Raw genomic sequence first — 16,952 nt, 5'->3', positions numbered from 1 at the left:
TTTCACCACCTTTCTACAGCACTACTAAATTCATTTGCATTTTTTATTATTTGTTTTTTCATTTAGGTTTGCTGCAACGACCCAGTTTCCCCACAGAGGTCGTTAAAGTTTCATATTATCTTATTTGGCTTCATGCAATGTGCCACTGGGGGATTCTCCACAAAGAGCAGAAACACAATACCAAAATTAAAACCACATCTGTCCGTTTTACTCATTGAATTTTGGTGAAATCCTTTACAAAGAAATTTCACATAGAAAAATACCAGCCATTTTCTAGAGACTACCCTGTATCACTAAAGCTTTGACATCAGTCATCTACAACAGTTCTTGGTTTTGAAGCAGTTGATTGCAGGGTGCTATAATGAACAATTTTTACACACCAGATAAGAACAGTGTATCAAAGTAGCAGTTAAATGTTCAATAAAAAAAAAAAGAGTAAAGGAAGTTGAGCGCCAGCTGTGTGACAGCAGGTTGATGTGAAATGGCTGCTATATCTAACATTAAGAGTTTGTAGCCTGGTCCCTTTTATGGCAAATATTTGATTATTCCACTTGTATGTACAGTAGCAATATGTACCTTGATATAAGCAAACAGCAGTGAACTTAATGCAAAATACATTATAAAGAAGAAAAAAAAAACAATTTCAAGAAAGCGAAAATGTTGTTACTTGGCACAGATATTGAGGTAACATGGGAAATGGTAGAAAACAGTTTAAACCCTAAAAAGAGGAGCACCAGAGTAAAAGAGACAATCCTCTGTTGGGTTACCAGTGTTGATTTAAATTTGTGTTGGTGCTTGTGACATTGCAATAACATTACATTTGTACATTAAATTTATATGGTTGGTAAAAAATGGCTTCCACAAAGGTCACATAAATTAGACTGAAAGTAATAGCAGTAACTTAGATGTAAGATATTTTCTTCCCAATATCAAGAATGATTCCTCAAAGTTGAGATGGTCTGGCCCAGTTAGTGGGACTGACTGTGTGAAGTACACATCTATGCAATATGATTCATTTAAAGATATGTTGAAATTCTTGTTTCCTTTACAGGCCACTCTGTACAGTAAAATTGGAATACAGCTCAAATAGTATTACAACACAAATTTGCAAGTATTTCATTAAGTATTTTACAAAACGACAAATGCCTCATAGCTAATCTATAAAATACAGCTGTTAAGTCACAGAACTCAAATGAAAGCATTCGTCCCTCAGATAAAACATTGGAAAATGAGAGCACTTTTAATGTCCATAAAAAATTAGCTCTCAGTGATTTACAAAAAATGATGTACCAAAAGTCCTTAGAGTCCTTTTATAAGATCTGCGCATGCAGGTTTCCCCCGTCGCTGATGTGAGGGAACAAAGGCTAAGTAGTGGAGAAGGCAGTCTCTCTCTCTCTCTCTCTCTCTCTCTCTCTCTCTCTCTCTCTCTCTCTCTCTCTCTCTCCCTCTTTCAGATCTGTACAGTTGTCAGCTCACCAGTGGTGAATAGCTGTTGCCTTGGGAAACATCCTTCATTAATGAGAAATAGCTTATACAGAGCATCCATTGCGGGCAGATACAGAATGCAGTGATTCTGTCTTCACTGTTTCAAGTTCAGTTCACTATCCACAAATCCACGCAGAGCTTCTGCATCCAGTGCATCGCAGTGTGATGGAGGGTCACCTCTGGATGGGACAGGAGTCAGTGTATCGTCTGTGAACAAGCTTAACTCGACCGTTCTGTGCCTCTCGGACATTTCAGGCTCGTGAAGTAACTTGCTCGACACGCAGTTTCAGTAGCTGAGACTGAACCGTACAGCAAACCTCAGACTGGCACCATCCCTTAGCACAAATACTAACGCTTCTAACAAAACAGTAACAACATTAGCTATGCAGGCAAATCATGATGACATTACAAACTAGTTATGCATGAAGAGGAAAGTCCCTGAATGTTTGCAATTCTACAACTAAATGTCCCACCCGAAAGAATGACTTCTTTATTGTTCCATAGTCTTCAAAACAAAATATATATCCTGGAACAGAAAAAATAAAAAAAATCCAAAAAGTTGACTACCAGCAAATCTGGGCAGGCAGTGTACATAAAAAAAAAAAGTGCATTGCTTCAAGTATGTAAACAAAAGGATTTCTTTAAAGGGAGAGTGAGACTCATTCTATTAGTGTGCTTGAGCCTGGGCCAGTGCAGTGACTCCTGAGGTTTGGCACACATGTATGAACATAAATACACACAACACACACACACACACACACACACACATACACACAGACTGCTTGACCTGCAAAGTCGCACACACTCCTTCAGAGGATCATGGTGACGAGGGGGAATTCCATCTTTTTTTTCCCCACGTTTTACATAGTTTGTTTTCCCAATCGGTAGAAAGCAACAGGATCGGTGTTGAGGAAGGAGGCTCTATGACCTGCAAAGACACACCCCTCCGTCAGCGCGGTCACATGGAGGTGTTGCGGTGGCTGCTGGGAAAACACGGTGGTAGATGAAAGAGGAGGAGGAGGAGGAGAAGGAGGAGGAGCAGGTTTAGGATGGAGAGGGATGTGTTGGAGACAAAATGCAACACAACACAAGAAAGAACAAAAAAAGAAAAGAAAACATGAGTGGCAATGACTCACACTTCCATACACACACACACACACACACACACACTGGTTGTGAGGGGTGCGAGATGCTAAATGATGCACCAATCTGAAGACAGTGATCCTGATATTTGAAAGAGGATCAGTGCTTCAGTGAGTAAAATTAAAGAATAAAAATCTATGATTTTTGGAAAGAGAGAAGGGGCAGAGAGGGTTGATTAGTAAGCTGTATAATATCTATTTCAAGAATTTAGAGTATTCAAGAGTGCAAATAGGAAATCGTGTTTTTTGCATATCCCTCTGAGAGACACTTAAATACACACATACATGTACAGTATGCATTTCACCAGAGGTATAAGAGCCTGGAGCAGGTAGGGACTCTGCACCTTGTGTCTTGTTCTGTGTCTCTTTAACAAGGATGGCTGTTGCGGGAATCGAACCTGTGATCTTTGTTCTTAAAATAATCAGTTGTGTTGCTCTACTTAATCACTAACCAACCAGTGATTTGTTTCCAATCAAATGAAATCACACGGTTATGAGAGCTGTTTGAGATCCTTCCAGCTGGGGACAAAGGGAGGATGGTGTATTTGTTTGGATAATGAAGAACTGCAATATTAATGTTAACACCACTTGGGTACAGGTGGAAATGGGACAGACTACAAATGATGACGACAACGGAAAATCACTGAGGACAGCAGCACAGATAGTTGTTCGACATTAACAGTTGAGAAAAAAAAAAGCTTTTCACAACATACTACAACATCTGCACATGCTTATTCTCACAGTCATCTCAAGTCTGCAGAATCCACTACTCATGTGGTTTATGTGAGTTTGAAAATGCTTTGTGTTCTAGTATCTGGTCTTGGTTGTGTCCTAGATCCTGTCCTGTTTATTAGCTTTATTTGGCTATTTGGGTCTCAGCCTTTGTTGATACTCACTCTGACCCTGATGAGTCACCATCCACCGTCCCGGCCTTGATGCTCATGGCGACTCCGTTCAGCTGGTCGGGGAGGCTGGGTTTGGCCGGACCTGCTCTGCCGTCGCTCGAGGAGGATCCCTGGGGAGAAGTGGGGCCTGCGGCGTTCTCAGACAGTTCGTTGTGGATGCGGTTGATGCCATTCCTCTCTACAATAGGGGAAAGCTGCTTCTTCTTTAGGATCCCTGCATGTGATGGAAAAATAGGAGCTCATTATGGAATGAAATCAGACTGTAAAAATAGTCTTTTTGTCATTCAGACTGATATTCAGTCTTAAAATCTAGTTTTTAACTAGTAAGAAATTCTGCCAATATGATGAGATAATTCCACTTGTTTCCAGTGCAGTTTCATGAATTTTCCAGGGCAAGTGCCACTACAGAATAAGGCAGATCACTCTAGTACCATCAACAAAAAGCCATGATATAAATAATTGTTTTTAAATAAGTTGACACTGAGAACAAGTAAAAATCTCCCACCACAAATTGCAGATTTTTCACTTATTTTAAGAAAAATAAGATTTTCAGACTCAACACTCAATTCAAAAATGTATTAAGAAGCGATAGGTTTTTACAGAGCAAGTAATGTTCCAAACTCTAGAAAGTGTCTGCACTGGGCTGAACTGCTCACCTTTCTGAGGGTGAGCGTTTAGGTTTGGCAGACTGGACAGCAGCAGTGTCGTGGCGTCCCTGTCCCCTTGCCTGTCGTCCCGGGCCGGGCCCAGACCCAGACCCAGACCCAGACCCAGGCCCAGGCCCAGCTCGGGGTTGGCCAGAGTCTCCACCTTCACTCTGTCTGGTCCTCCCAGCTCGCTGTCCCCTGCTGGGGCTGCGAACTCTCCAGGCCAGTACATCTTAGTCAAGTTTTTATCTGGGACATAACCACAGAAACATTTAAGTTACTATACTCCTAGTTACACATAGGTATACATATAACTTGGGTATAACTCAGTGTGATACCACTTACTATGATGTATACTATGAATTTCAAAACAGAATGATTAATATCAGCCTAAAAACTGTTCAGGTAAACTGGGTTTACCTGAACATACTTGGCATTGAACAAGTCCTAACTGTAATGTTGTAGTGTTATTAAACATAGTAGATATTTAACCAGTCTAACTATAACTATAAGGCAAGTTGTGCTCAATGACTATAATTGCATAGTTGTGTTCAATCAAAAACATGTGTACTCAAGGAGAGTGCAGTAAAATGAGAAGTGTTCCTCATAGGTGAAGTGGCTGGGGGTTTAGATTAGGTCCTGTACCATGTGGGTGTGGCCTCTTGGCCACGTTGGAAGCCAGGCTTTCCCAGCATTCCTCTGGGGGGTAGGGCCCCTCCTCGTCCTCACTGTCAGACGAGTGTGTGGAGGCATAGGAGCCGCTCTGGTCGTCCTCTAGAGACAGATCGCTGTCCGAGTCGCTGTCACGCTCTACACACAGACAAAGACAAAAAATATGAGTAAAACTTGTCGCAGTGTTGAAGCTGATATCCTTTTCTTAAAAGAACACATCCATGCCAATACAGCGAGTCAGAGATACTGAATGGGAAAAGTACCGTCCAAATGCTCTTTAGTTTCATGGAAGAGCGACCCGTGTTCGTTCAGAGCAATATGTGCCTGGCTGTTATTTAGTCCATCGTCCCTGGAAAATACAAGAACACTTTGTTAAAATTCCATCCACCCCTCACACACAATCAGGTATTGTAGCATATACATCTTTTCTAAGACAAGAACTACATAAAGGGAACTACTGATACACACTGATTATGGAAATTCTATTAGGAAACACAGACAGAAACTGTTCTGCAAGTGGTGTTGAACAGCATTGTTCATACCGTACCTGAGGACAAAAGGGACATAGCTCTGCTGGCTCTTGCCACTCTGCATGGTGCCGTTCAGAGACATACTGGAGTCTCCGAATGGAAGGTGGTACAGCCGGCCATCCATATAGTTTGAGTTACATTTGTACCCCTGGGATGTGCAGAAATAAGGAGAGGAGGGAGGAGAGTGTTATGAATGAAAAGCAACTCTAAAAAAAACACAGTATGTTGTTCTTCTCTATCATCTTGGGCAGTTGAGAGTGGACAAGTTTCTTGTTCAAAGCTAGAAAAAGGCATAAGAGTACTTTTATGGCTCAGGATGATTGACACTATTATACAATAAAGTTAGTGTGAGTTTAAAAGCTCAAAAAAAAAACCTTTCGAGTTCAGAGTCAAGTTAACCTCTCATGAGAAAGTCTCTCAATGACATCATAGAGTTTCTGTGGAATGGATTCTGGCTTTGAGAGAGAGCTGACCATATTCACAAAGATTACTGGAACTAACCAAGATCATAACAAATGTGAAAACTCTTGATGGGTGGATTCCACATAAAGTTCAGTATTAGTGCTTTAGGGCAGTGGTTCTCAACCTTTTTGGCTTGTGACCTGTTAAAACGAAGCGATGCTAATTTGCGACCCCCGTCACATCATAGGCTGCATATGCAGAGTGGTGAACACTTCAACCAAAGAATTTCCCTTTTCAGGTTGATTCATTTGATCATTTATCAAAGGAGGCTGAAAACTATTCAGTATTTCACAGGAAAAAGCAAAAAATTGAGAAAAATCAGAAAAACAGATATGATAATACATTTGTAGTAGAACTGTTTTTTCCTTTCCCATAAAACATCTTGTGACCCCCACCAAAGTTATCATGTGACCCCCTGGGGGGTCCCGACCCCCAGGTTGAGAACCACATCCCAGAGGTCTGAAACTGCTCCATGAGGAGCAGCTGCTGCTCCTCCATTTTCTCAAGGTTTACACTGAGACTCACAGAGGCCTTGGACTTGATCATATGATCGGGGCGCTTGCGGCTGCAGCAGTATTTCATGGCATTCCTCGCCTCCTTACTGAAGACGATGCGGAAGAAGAATATGAAGGGACCCTGGGTTGGACAACAACAGAGGAGAGATGGTCAAGCTAAAGACAAAATCAGCCATTCAAACTGAGTCTCAGAGGGGATCGGAGGACTCACCTGTACACAGCTGAACCCGGCAAACAGATAGTGGAAGATGATCATGTCGCTGTTGACGGAGAGGAGGGCCAGAAGACATGTGACAGAAACCAGGAAGAGAACCGCACCCGCTGTCCTCAGGCCCGAGCTGCAGACCCGGATCACATGCAGTGACAGAGACAGAGGTCAGAGGGGGATCGTCAGCAGGATCTATCCGTTAGTTATGCCCTCATGACCCCAAGATGCAGGTTGAAGATAAGCAACCAAAATGCACCAAAACAAACATCAGGAGTTCAGCAAATTGGGACTAAACAGAGCAGTGCATTGTCTCGCCCATAAAGAGCCGAGTTCCTGATCCTTAGGTTACAACAGCACATAGTGGTGGAAAGTAGAAATATGTATATAGTATGGTATGACAGGACTCTGGAATAAGAGTCCCAAATTTTAAACCTTTTTTTGATTTATGTAAAATAAAATATCAAATATTTTCTGTCAAATCTGCTTAAGTATAAACAAGGTAACAGTAAACATGTCGTCCCCCACACATGATGCAGTTATGTTAGTCGTTTGGACTAATCATTTAAAATAATGTTACCCAGTGTTTATATAGTATGGAGTATTGTGTTTGTTTGTGTATTCATTCATGTGCTGTTAGGCGTCATATCTCAGAAAACCACTGATCAGATTTTGACTAAACATGAGAGTGATCAATCAGGCCAATTAGTGTCATTTGTAGGGGTAGCTGGATTTGTGTAGCAAGTTTTGTATCAATCAGATTTCATGGTGTAGGAGTTAGGGCCTTTCAAAGTTAGAAATGTGGACCTGTATTTATAGCACCCCCATCAGGTCAATTAGTGCATTTTTTAAACACCAGAACAGTGAAAATCGAGCAGTGGTGTAGCAGTATTGCCTTTCAAAATGTGAAAGTTTGACCAATAAAATCACATGTGCTCACGTGCTTACTAGGTGCACTGATGATGTGGTAACTTGAACATGTTTTGCTCTTTTCCAGTTGAGCACATGTCATCTTATTGGTCAGAAGTATGAGTTCCCCTTTCTTCTAGTCCTCTGTTTTTGCATGTGCAGCCAGTTCAGTAGGGACAGATTCAGTTTGAGCTATTTTTAAAGTGGATTTATGGAAATGTTTAATGTAATGCCCTTGTTATTGCTGGGGCGAATTCCATCATTGGCTCATTATCCTTTAGGTGGTTGACTTGGTACTCTAGTTTTACCGGTTTGATTACTTCCTCATGAAGTTGGCTGATTCAGGTTGAAAGGTTCACAATTTCTTCATAACCTAATAAACCTCTCAAAGTGTCTAGTAACTGCAAGTTCTTTGAGAAATTTGCTGAAAATACGGATGCTTGTTTTGAAATGTAGTGGAGTGCAGATACATTTCCCTACAACAGAAAAAGTCTTGTACAAACACCTCAAAAGTGAACAGCACTTGAGTGAAACTACTTTCTCACTCTCCACAAAAGGCAGCATGCCACCGACAGATTAGTTGGTGTTTGTATTCAGACACTCACACACGAGGCTCTTTCTTCTCAATGCTGTGATGTCTCAGAGAGCAGGAGGCTCTGGAGGCCAGGATGTACAGGAAGATGTTCATCTGTGGACACAACGTCAAACTGTATCACACCTTACAATACAGCACCAATCAGTGATATAGTGGTACATGCAATGGCAGGTAAACTATAAACTCAAGTCTGTCAAGAACAAATCAGTGTCCCTTTCAAAATATTATTATTTTTAACTGTCATTTTTTACTTACTAGAGGAAATTCTAAATAAAATGTATTGAATTTAGGTGAGTTAACTTACACATTTGCTGCCACTAACTCACAAATTGAACAGTGGTGGGTGTGTTCATTGTAAACAACAATTCTAGTGCCACTCTAATGAGATCACCACTCATGACTCAGTATGTTGGACTGTAATACGGACTGTTGCACTGGGAAAGACTAGAACAAATACCATCCTCCTACAGTGTGAAAATCAGTGTCACTGTGCACAGATTTGTCAATCAGCAACAATTTTTTTCTGCATTGTTATGTTTGTATCATGTTTATTGTATTGGCACCTTTCAGCAATTGGAAAAGTGCCTTGCATGTATATTATTTGTATCATGCAAATAATGACACAACAATCTCCACGATGAGTCAAATGCAGGGAGCTGCAGGGACTCACCGACACGACCATGGCAATCGGTCCAGCGAAACTCCAGATGAGAGTGTCGTACATGGACAGCCAGCAGAAGTCGGGGTTCCCATAGCCTTCTGGGTCCAGTCCGACCGCCAAACCTTGGGACAATTCAATTAAATTAAATTCAATAAACTTTCTTTTTAATAAATAGACAAAGCCAAAAAGAGAACAGAAAGCAGACCTTCCATCAGGCAACAACTACTAAGTTCTCAGTGCCCTTTGTGTGCATACAGTATTTGTGTGTGTGTGTGTGTGTGTGTGTGTGTGTGTGTGTGTGTGTGTGTCTCCATGTATGCATGTCATAACCTGGAAAGCTTGTTTTTCTTTGTTAATGTAACGGATGACAGTTGTTGATTTGATTCATTTTTAACTTCTGTTGAAACCATGTTCTAGCTTGAGGAGGATTGGTCATCTCAAGCAGGGTGATTCCAATATAAAGTGCTTTTGACTGCAGTTTGTAATACAATGGGAGGACAGGGTAGTAGACAAAGTAGACAACTGCTATGTTGTTGAAAATAACTTTTTAATTGTCTAGGAATTCTTATTAATGTAAATGGAAACAAGAGCGGGGTTGAGGACAAAGGCCCGGAAGGAACTTTTCAGGTTTTCTCCTTGAGTGTTTTCTCTCTGTGTTACCATGTGATCATGTGAGGTTTCACACCTGTGATGAAGGCAGGCACTCCCCAGCCAATCAGGTAGTAGAAGCGCATAGGTCCGTAGTTGATGTCTCGCACTTCACTGATCATCCGATAGACATGCAGCCCCTCCAGGAAGAGCCAGGAGAAAGTGCACAGGTAGAAGAAGTGCAGCAGGATGGCAATGACTGTGCACAAAAACTACAGGGAGAGGGAGTGGAGGAGGAAAGGAGCATTGCTAAGACACATTGTACCACAATATATATGGCAGACTGGAAATGATTGTGAGTTAAGATTATCTTATCAGACTCTTCCTATGCCAAACAGATGAGAGAGATGGTGGGATATCAGGAGATGAGATGAGATACACTGCACAGAGGTGGACGGGGACGAGTTAAATAAAGACAAGTAGATGGAAAAGAAACTGATTCATTACTGGGTTGTCGGCCTGGTTGATGCCCAGGATGAAGATGAGCTGGGAGAGGAAGAGGGCCATGGCTCCATTGTTGATAATACTCGTCTTGTTGCACTGCATGGCTCTCAGACAGAGGAGGAAGGACGTAGTGAGGAAGAGGAAGCCCAGCGTCACGCCCACTGTACTCCATGTCACTAGTTTGACTGGCAGGATCTCACCGTTCTGGACCAAAGTTGAGGATCGGCAGGGGAAAGAGAGGAAAAGATTGAGTTACTGAATACTGAGTAACTGTGTTTCAAAAGGTTCAGTGAAGCGTATCAGTCATGGTGTCCGTCAGTCTGCAGTGTTAGGTGGCTGTTGTGCTCACTCACCTCTCTCCTGGAGATGTCCATGAGCACAGCGAAGCTCGTCATGTGGTAGCACTGGCAGCTGATGTGAGTGTTGTTTCTGAAAACCACCTCACAGCCCTTAGCTGACCAGCCTCCGTTACCGCCGCTGGCATAAAGTGGAGAGAGGAGAGAACAATGTGAAAACACGGTTTCATGCAGCTAAAGGCTGAATCGGCTCTGTTTGTGTGTCAGTGCGCTCACAGTATGGTGTGATTCCAGAAGACGCAGATGGGCTTGGAGCGCTCCTCTGTGGTGACCAGGCGAAACTGCACCGTAATGGGTTTGTCCAGTGTGTGCTGCAGCAGCTCGTCATTGTCATGCACTGTGATGCTAACCACCGGTGTGTTGATGACCGGACGCTTTGGCACCCTGACGCGAGTCACATGATAAAAGGTATGAATTCAGCGAACACCACTTTTAATTCAGTAATTCTAGATGCAGAGCAAAGTGGTTAAATAATAGACATCATGTGTATTATTGTAACAACTCAAAAATCACTTTGAGACCAATCATGTAACACCAACAACACTGATACCAACAAAAAAATAGGATACATTTTCTAATGAATCTAAGATAACATCTATTAGATATCTAAGAGCCCACATAGTTGGGATTCAAAAAAATATTTAATCCAAATTGTCTCTGGCTTAATGTTGCATTTAATGTGATTGGAGTTAATATTCTACAAAATATACACAGATTACACAGTCTGCATCTGCTTTATTTAGTCTCACTTCCTTTTTCCTTCCTCCCACTCAGTCTCTTTCTATGCTTGTTTCTTACCGGAGGCTTCTCTTGTCAGGGTCGTAGCTCTCAGGCAGCAGCGCGGCCAGGCTGTGGAAGATGATCACGCTGGCGATGGCGTCCTGCTGGCTGTCATCAGGGTGACGCCTTTTCCTGGAAGCTGAGTGGTTCCTCAGCGAGGGTTCTGGGAAGACATCCAGGTGCCTGTGGCCCTTGGTGTCCACAGGTGGTTCGAAGACTGAATCAGGGAGGGTGACGGCCGTCTCCAGGTCCAGAGGACGAGGGCCTCTCAGCGACTGGTAACGGGGGAGCTTGGCTCCGGCAAAATTCATCTTTTTGAGACGGTCCACAGAGATAACTGTGGAGAACACAAGCAGGGTCAGAGAGCAGGGTAAGCAGTCGGGCGGCAGGGTGGTGTAGTGTAGTGATTCTCAACGTTTTTCAAATCAAGGACCCCTAATTTAGTCCACATTAGGGCCATGGACCCCCATTTGATAAGATTTTGTCTCTCTGACCCAAAACAGAGAATATTTTTATTGTTAGATATGAATTTGTCCAGAATTCCATGACTATCTATTGTAGGCAGAGAGATAACAGTGAAACTATGATCAAAATAATCATTCTTCTACATTCTCTAATTGTGTTAACTTCTTGTAAATGGAATAATGATGAAGTTTAACAATTGATCAATTTGCTGGGGACACCTGGAACCCCTCAAGGACCCCTGGAACCCCCTCAGGGCAAGTGAAAAGGAAGATTTATCCTTTATCCTAAAGAAAAAATGAATGAACATACTGCTGTCTGCCAAAAGGACTATATTGTCTTTGCTAGTTGTTGGTACGCCACTAGAACCATTGTTTTGTGGTAAGCAGTAACTGTGTAACTCACCTATATGCGGGGTAACGATGGTGAAGGGGCTGAGGTAGGTCTTCCTCATGTTCTGTGCGAGTGTGTTAGCGTAGTCCTCGTAGTGGCGCAGCAGCGCGGCCGTGCCCGCCTCCGCCTGCTGGATCAGCTCCCAGTGCGGCCGCGTGTCTGGAGACAGGATGGCGCTGCCCACGCAAACCAGATTCTGTCAGAAAACAGCAGGGGGGTCAGTGTGACGGGATGTGACAGCGGAGAGTCGCATGAAGCGTTACGTATATCCTGTTGCTTCCATCATGATTATATTCTATTGTTTTTATTTTGTTTCATGCCATGTTTTCAATAGCAGTCTTTGTGTGTGTGTGTGTGTGTGTGAGTGTAGTATTTTCAGTGGAAACATAAGGCGTCGTCGTTCCTCACCTCAGTGAAGTGGACGTCCTGTGTGGCGGTGAGGTTGAAGCCCTGCTGGCTGCTCTCATGCTGCAGGAGGCTCTGGGTGAGCCGGTAGGCCACCTTCACATCGCTGCCATAGTACTTCTGTGTGTGCACGGTTGCGTTGGCCAACATGGCCGCTGTCTGCTGAACATGGCCGGAGTCCAGGAACGATGCATTACGGGATAGCTTCTCAGACTGAGGGGAGGTAAAGCATAACAAACAATTTATCAACTTTTAGATGCTTTGCTAATGAAATATATTTTTGAAATTATCCTCTACCTCCACATCCTTATGAGTGAAGATTTTTTGTGGAAATTGCAGAGTAAATTGAAAAGTGAGGGGAATAAGAGAGTAAGAGAGAATGTACACACCAGGGCCTTAAGCTTGGTGAAGGTAATGGAGGTGCAGTTGAAGAGATTGGGAGGCAGCCATCCCTTGTGCTCATCACAGTGGCGGATAGCTGTGCCTGGGAAGGAGGCGAGAGAGAGAGAGAGAGAGAGAGAGAGAGTCATCACATGTGAGATGAAAAGCAATAGAGTGGAGCAGAGGAAGGGCTTGAGGCACATTTCATATATTGACATTATTGTATGGTAATTTGATGAGCTGCTGAAAACCATCCTACCAGAAGTTCCCTTGGGACAAGGAACCGCTGCAGGAAGACCAAACTTAGTCCTGGGCCACCAGATCCCAGCCTCAATGGCCTGAGGACAGCTGTCATAGATTACTGAATGGCAAGAATGACGGAATAGGGACAAGAAACAGAGAGGGATAATGAGCATAAAAAAGGAAAATTATTTAAAAATCTGTATGTAATATATTTGTGACAGAGATTTTGCTTTTAAAAACCAGCATTAGGTTTATCTAACGCATCCTGACCTTCACAGCCGTTAGGGGACACCTCGGCGAAGGGGTTGTCGCAGCGGTCACACTGGCGTCCGATGACACCAGGTTTGCACTGGCACTGGCCGCTCTCCCTGTCGCATGCCCTGGAGAAAGAGCCGATTGGGTAGCAGTCGCACAGCAGGCATGTGTCGCTGCCCTCGGGACGGTAGTGGTTGTCCTGGAGAGGTAGGAGGAGGAGAGACGAAGGACTGAGTCACAGCTCAATTTTTTTAACCATTATGTATCCATTTTTAGCACCACCCTGCTTCACGTTGATGCAGTTCCACACATTCACACCTGAGAGCTGCCCAGCACAACCAGTGAGCAGCTCCACTGCAGCAACTGGGGGTTAATTGCCTTGCTCAAGGGCATCTCGGCAGTGGTTGTTGAGGGAGGGAAGAGTGTTTCTCAATCACTTTCCCTACCTAGTTTTTCCCAGTTAAAGCCCACTCCTTTAACCTCTGGGCCAGTGGTTCTAAACCTTTTTGGCTCGTGACGAAGCGATGCCTACTTGAAGAATGATTTTCCCTTTTCAGGTTGTATAGTAGTATATCACAAGAAAAAAACAAAAATGCTAGAAAAAGCAGAAGGAATAGACATAACAATAAATTTGTATAGCAAAAATACGTTTTTTTTCCAATCCCATAAATCATCTCGCAACCCCCCAAAATGATCCTGCGACCACCTGGCTGGGTCCCGGCCCCCAGGTTGAGAACCGCTGCGATGCACCTCTTACCCGTGGGTCTGTTACAGAGCGATAAGCAGCACACTCACCTTGCAGCGGCACTCTCCGCTGGTCTTGTTGCAGTCAGAGTCGAAGCCTTTGTCCGTCTGACAGTCGCAGGGACCACAGGTCTTGTGACCCCACCAGCCTCTGGGGCACGGCAGGTCGGTCCTACGAGGATACACAGTTAGTTTAGTTTAGTTTATCTGCACAGTAATAAAATATAAACTAAAGCTAAAAAAAACAGTCTTCAACTGAAATATAAAATACAAACGAGACTTTATGAAAAAACTAAAAGTGAACTGAAACTAGTACTTGTAAAACTAACTTAAATAAATTATATGTGAAATCTTTTCAGTTTTGGGGTTTTTGTTTATGAGAAGGGTAAAAAATAGTGAATTTTTTACTATTTTCACTGAACGATAATTGAGAAATGAATGTCAATACATTTTAATTAAACGTATTACTTATTGTTTGCATCACACATTACCTGCTGCAAACAGATACAAAATACCTGTTCTGAACTTCTAACATTATACCTTTACAGTTTAGTGCATATACACACAGCAGGGGCATCAGAAAACATACAATACATGAGGAACTATGACATACACATAATTTAACATGAATATGGAAAGTTGCACTCTACTTTTTTTCACAGTATTGGCCAAAGTAGCTGCTGGGACAGTCACAGGTGTAGCCGCGAGAGGAGCTCGGCTTCCTGGTGCATGATGACTCATGCTCACATGGGTTCAATGAACATGCATCAGTACAGTTGTTGCCATAGTAACCTACAACAAAGCAATGCAAAGGAAAATTAGTCGCTTTGTTCTCACAGCTCGAGCAGTGGCTGAAAATTGTGATAAACAGTGCTGGGAAGTACTGGATTACATGTAACAGGACAGTAATGATGGCAGAAACTTGTAATCCATTAGATTTACAGAAAACACAGTAATCAGATATAAAATAATGTAATCATATTCTTTAGATTTTGTCAACAAAGTAATCCCAGCGTATCTAAAAGTAATCTGATTATGTTTCCGAGTTGGAATATTCAAATGATCCATGTGACGGATAACAATACTAAGTGAATATTCATCAGTGGCCTGTGACCTTCCAACCCTAGAACAGATGATGATCACGGTTGTATTCTCTGAATGTTTCCAGTGACAATACTGATGACTGACAACAGTCAGACTCACCGGTGAGGCAGGTGCAGGAGAAGCTGTCCCAGTCGTCGCTGCAGTAGCTGTTGGCAGGACAGGGGCTGGAGCCGCAGGGGTCCGGCACACTGCAGCCCTGCTCGACGTTCACCTTCCTGGCCTGGGACAGACTGAGGGCCCCGCCCACACGCAGACCCTGAGGGGAACCAGAGGGAACAAACAGTCAAACACACACACATGCACACATTCATTAAAGCACAACACAATTATGGGAGTGTGAGGCACTGTGTGAGAACAAGCGACTAAGGCGAGACATTTGGCACCCGTCAAAGCACAGGTCTCATTGAAGCACAAGGGATATAGTCCGTTTTTTTGACATATCACCAATGTTGATGTGAACGGGGCCTAAGCAGTGGGACGGACCTGTATACAGCCACGGAAGCCATGCTGGATTTTCCCATCAGGCCTTGTCACACCTCCAACGCTCACAGTCTTCAGCTTGGATTGCTTCAGCTTCCCATCCACCTCCATACTGGCCTGAAAAGGTGCATGACACAGATTGAATGCAAGTTTGCTGACTGCGAATCTACAAGAATCTGTCTGTCTTTTTTTAACTTAACTTTAACTTTTATTTATTTTGCACAGCTGAAAACAAGAAAGAGAAGACATTAGAAAAAAAAATTCATGGCCTATTCATGGCCTCTACTTAAATAATAATAATTATTATAACACAGTATAAAAAAAAAAAAAAAGATCACTAAGCAAATCAAAAACTTAAACAAAACATAATGGTAATAACAAATAATAATAATTATAATGCTAATAATAAGTAATGATAATAATGGCAATAAACATGACATTTAAAAAGGGACATAAAAAGGTTATAACCAGTTATAGTGTAATATATGCAAGTATGAGCACACCATGACAAACAGCCAGTTCACTACAATACAACACAGCGATCAGCCATCTGTAGGGGAACTCCCACTCACCAGGTAGAGGCCGTGGTCTATAGACAACACCGCCTTGTGGTGGGCCGCCACCCCCGCAGACCCGCTGATATCCAACTGCAAATGATGCCAGTCTCCATCGTTGACCAGCACCTCCTCCACCCGGGAGAGAGTGGAGTCCTCCCCCCTCTGCAGGCCCATCACCACACTCCCCCCACGCAGCTACAAGGGCAGGGAGAGAGCAGAGAACATGGAAAACACAGCAGGAGGTCCAAGAAAAGAGGAGGGTGGTGGGAGGATTGAAGAGGAGGGAGGAGCAGAGGAGAAAAAGACCATCAAGATTCAGCACCACTTCACACAATGAACAGAAAAAGACAGCTCTTCTTTTTAACGCATTCGACCGTCAAAGTTCAACCTTTGCATTGTTACACATCATAGGTCTGCTTAGCTGGAAATAGACATCGGGCGGTTATGTAACATCAAAGAGGCGTCAGTCTAGACAAACACAATAACTGCAGCACAGGTCTGAAAATGGAAACTCCTCAGATGCTGCGATGAGCATCATATTATCTGGCATGTTTTGTCTCAGCATCTTCCAATATTTACAGACATGCTGCTATTCAGGCAGCCAACAGGTGGAGCCTCATTCCAAAAAAAGTTTGGTCTTTGCTCATGTGGGACTCCAGGTTAGGACTGGCAGACACACGCTATCATGTGCTGATCGGACCCCCCACACACACACAGAGAAATGTGTTTTCAGCCTCTGGTACAGGTTCAGGGCCTATAGGCATTAAGGTGCTAACACTGCTCTTCACTAATCAGGCCAAATAACCATGAAAAATAAATAACCTTTAAAAGCCTGCTCACGTTTTCTTTTCTTTCTAATTAAACAGAACATTTTCTGCTACTTATATACCGTACTTTTCCCCCTGAGGACAAATTCACATTGCTGTGCATCTGTGGAGCGAAATAATGTATGATGCAACTTGGCCTCAAGCA

General features: G+C 43.1%; 1 protein-coding gene across 1 annotated transcript in view; it reads right to left on the bottom strand.

The window, feature by feature from the left end:
* Positions 1 to 2,345: 2,345 nt before the first annotated feature.
* celsr2 (cadherin, EGF LAG seven-pass G-type receptor 2) overlaps positions 2,346 to 16,952 on the bottom strand; it is a 54,860-nt gene continuing 40,253 nt past the window's right edge. The window contains exons 10-34 of the mRNA XM_071520735.1: positions 15,996 to 16,175; positions 15,427 to 15,540; positions 15,043 to 15,199; positions 14,490 to 14,631; positions 13,891 to 14,011; positions 13,111 to 13,294; positions 12,857 to 12,958; positions 12,606 to 12,700; positions 12,220 to 12,429; positions 11,824 to 12,007; positions 10,975 to 11,293; positions 10,393 to 10,560; positions 10,174 to 10,297; positions 9,824 to 10,024; positions 9,414 to 9,588; positions 8,738 to 8,850; positions 8,078 to 8,160; positions 6,570 to 6,696; positions 6,369 to 6,479; positions 5,399 to 5,529; positions 5,115 to 5,200; positions 4,825 to 4,989; positions 4,189 to 4,428; positions 3,524 to 3,746; positions 2,346 to 2,465 (exon numbers count right to left, since the gene is read on the bottom strand). Of these exons, the coding sequence (XP_071376836.1) occupies positions 2,444 to 2,465; positions 3,524 to 3,746; positions 4,189 to 4,428; positions 4,825 to 4,989; positions 5,115 to 5,200; positions 5,399 to 5,529; positions 6,369 to 6,479; positions 6,570 to 6,696; positions 8,078 to 8,160; positions 8,738 to 8,850; positions 9,414 to 9,588; positions 9,824 to 10,024; positions 10,174 to 10,297; positions 10,393 to 10,560; positions 10,975 to 11,293; positions 11,824 to 12,007; positions 12,220 to 12,429; positions 12,606 to 12,700; positions 12,857 to 12,958; positions 13,111 to 13,294; positions 13,891 to 14,011; positions 14,490 to 14,631; positions 15,043 to 15,199; positions 15,427 to 15,540; positions 15,996 to 16,175 (3,777 nt within the window). The 3' untranslated portion in view covers positions 2,346 to 2,443. The remainder of the gene's footprint in view (positions 2,466 to 3,523; positions 3,747 to 4,188; positions 4,429 to 4,824; positions 4,990 to 5,114; positions 5,201 to 5,398; positions 5,530 to 6,368; positions 6,480 to 6,569; positions 6,697 to 8,077; positions 8,161 to 8,737; positions 8,851 to 9,413; positions 9,589 to 9,823; positions 10,025 to 10,173; positions 10,298 to 10,392; positions 10,561 to 10,974; positions 11,294 to 11,823; positions 12,008 to 12,219; positions 12,430 to 12,605; positions 12,701 to 12,856; positions 12,959 to 13,110; positions 13,295 to 13,890; positions 14,012 to 14,489; positions 14,632 to 15,042; positions 15,200 to 15,426; positions 15,541 to 15,995; positions 16,176 to 16,952) is intronic.

Source organism: Centroberyx affinis, unplaced genomic scaffold (assembly GCF_046629955.1).
Source record: "Centroberyx affinis isolate AG114_WGS23_722 - 3 ecotype Tasmania unplaced genomic scaffold, CSIRO-AGI_Caff_v1 ptg000824l_1, whole genome shotgun sequence".
NCBI classification, from domain to species: domain Eukaryota; kingdom Metazoa; phylum Chordata; class Actinopteri; order Beryciformes; family Berycidae; genus Centroberyx; species Centroberyx affinis.
Note: the sequence above shows the minus strand (reverse complement) of the source record. Positions and strands in the feature narration are given on the sequence as shown.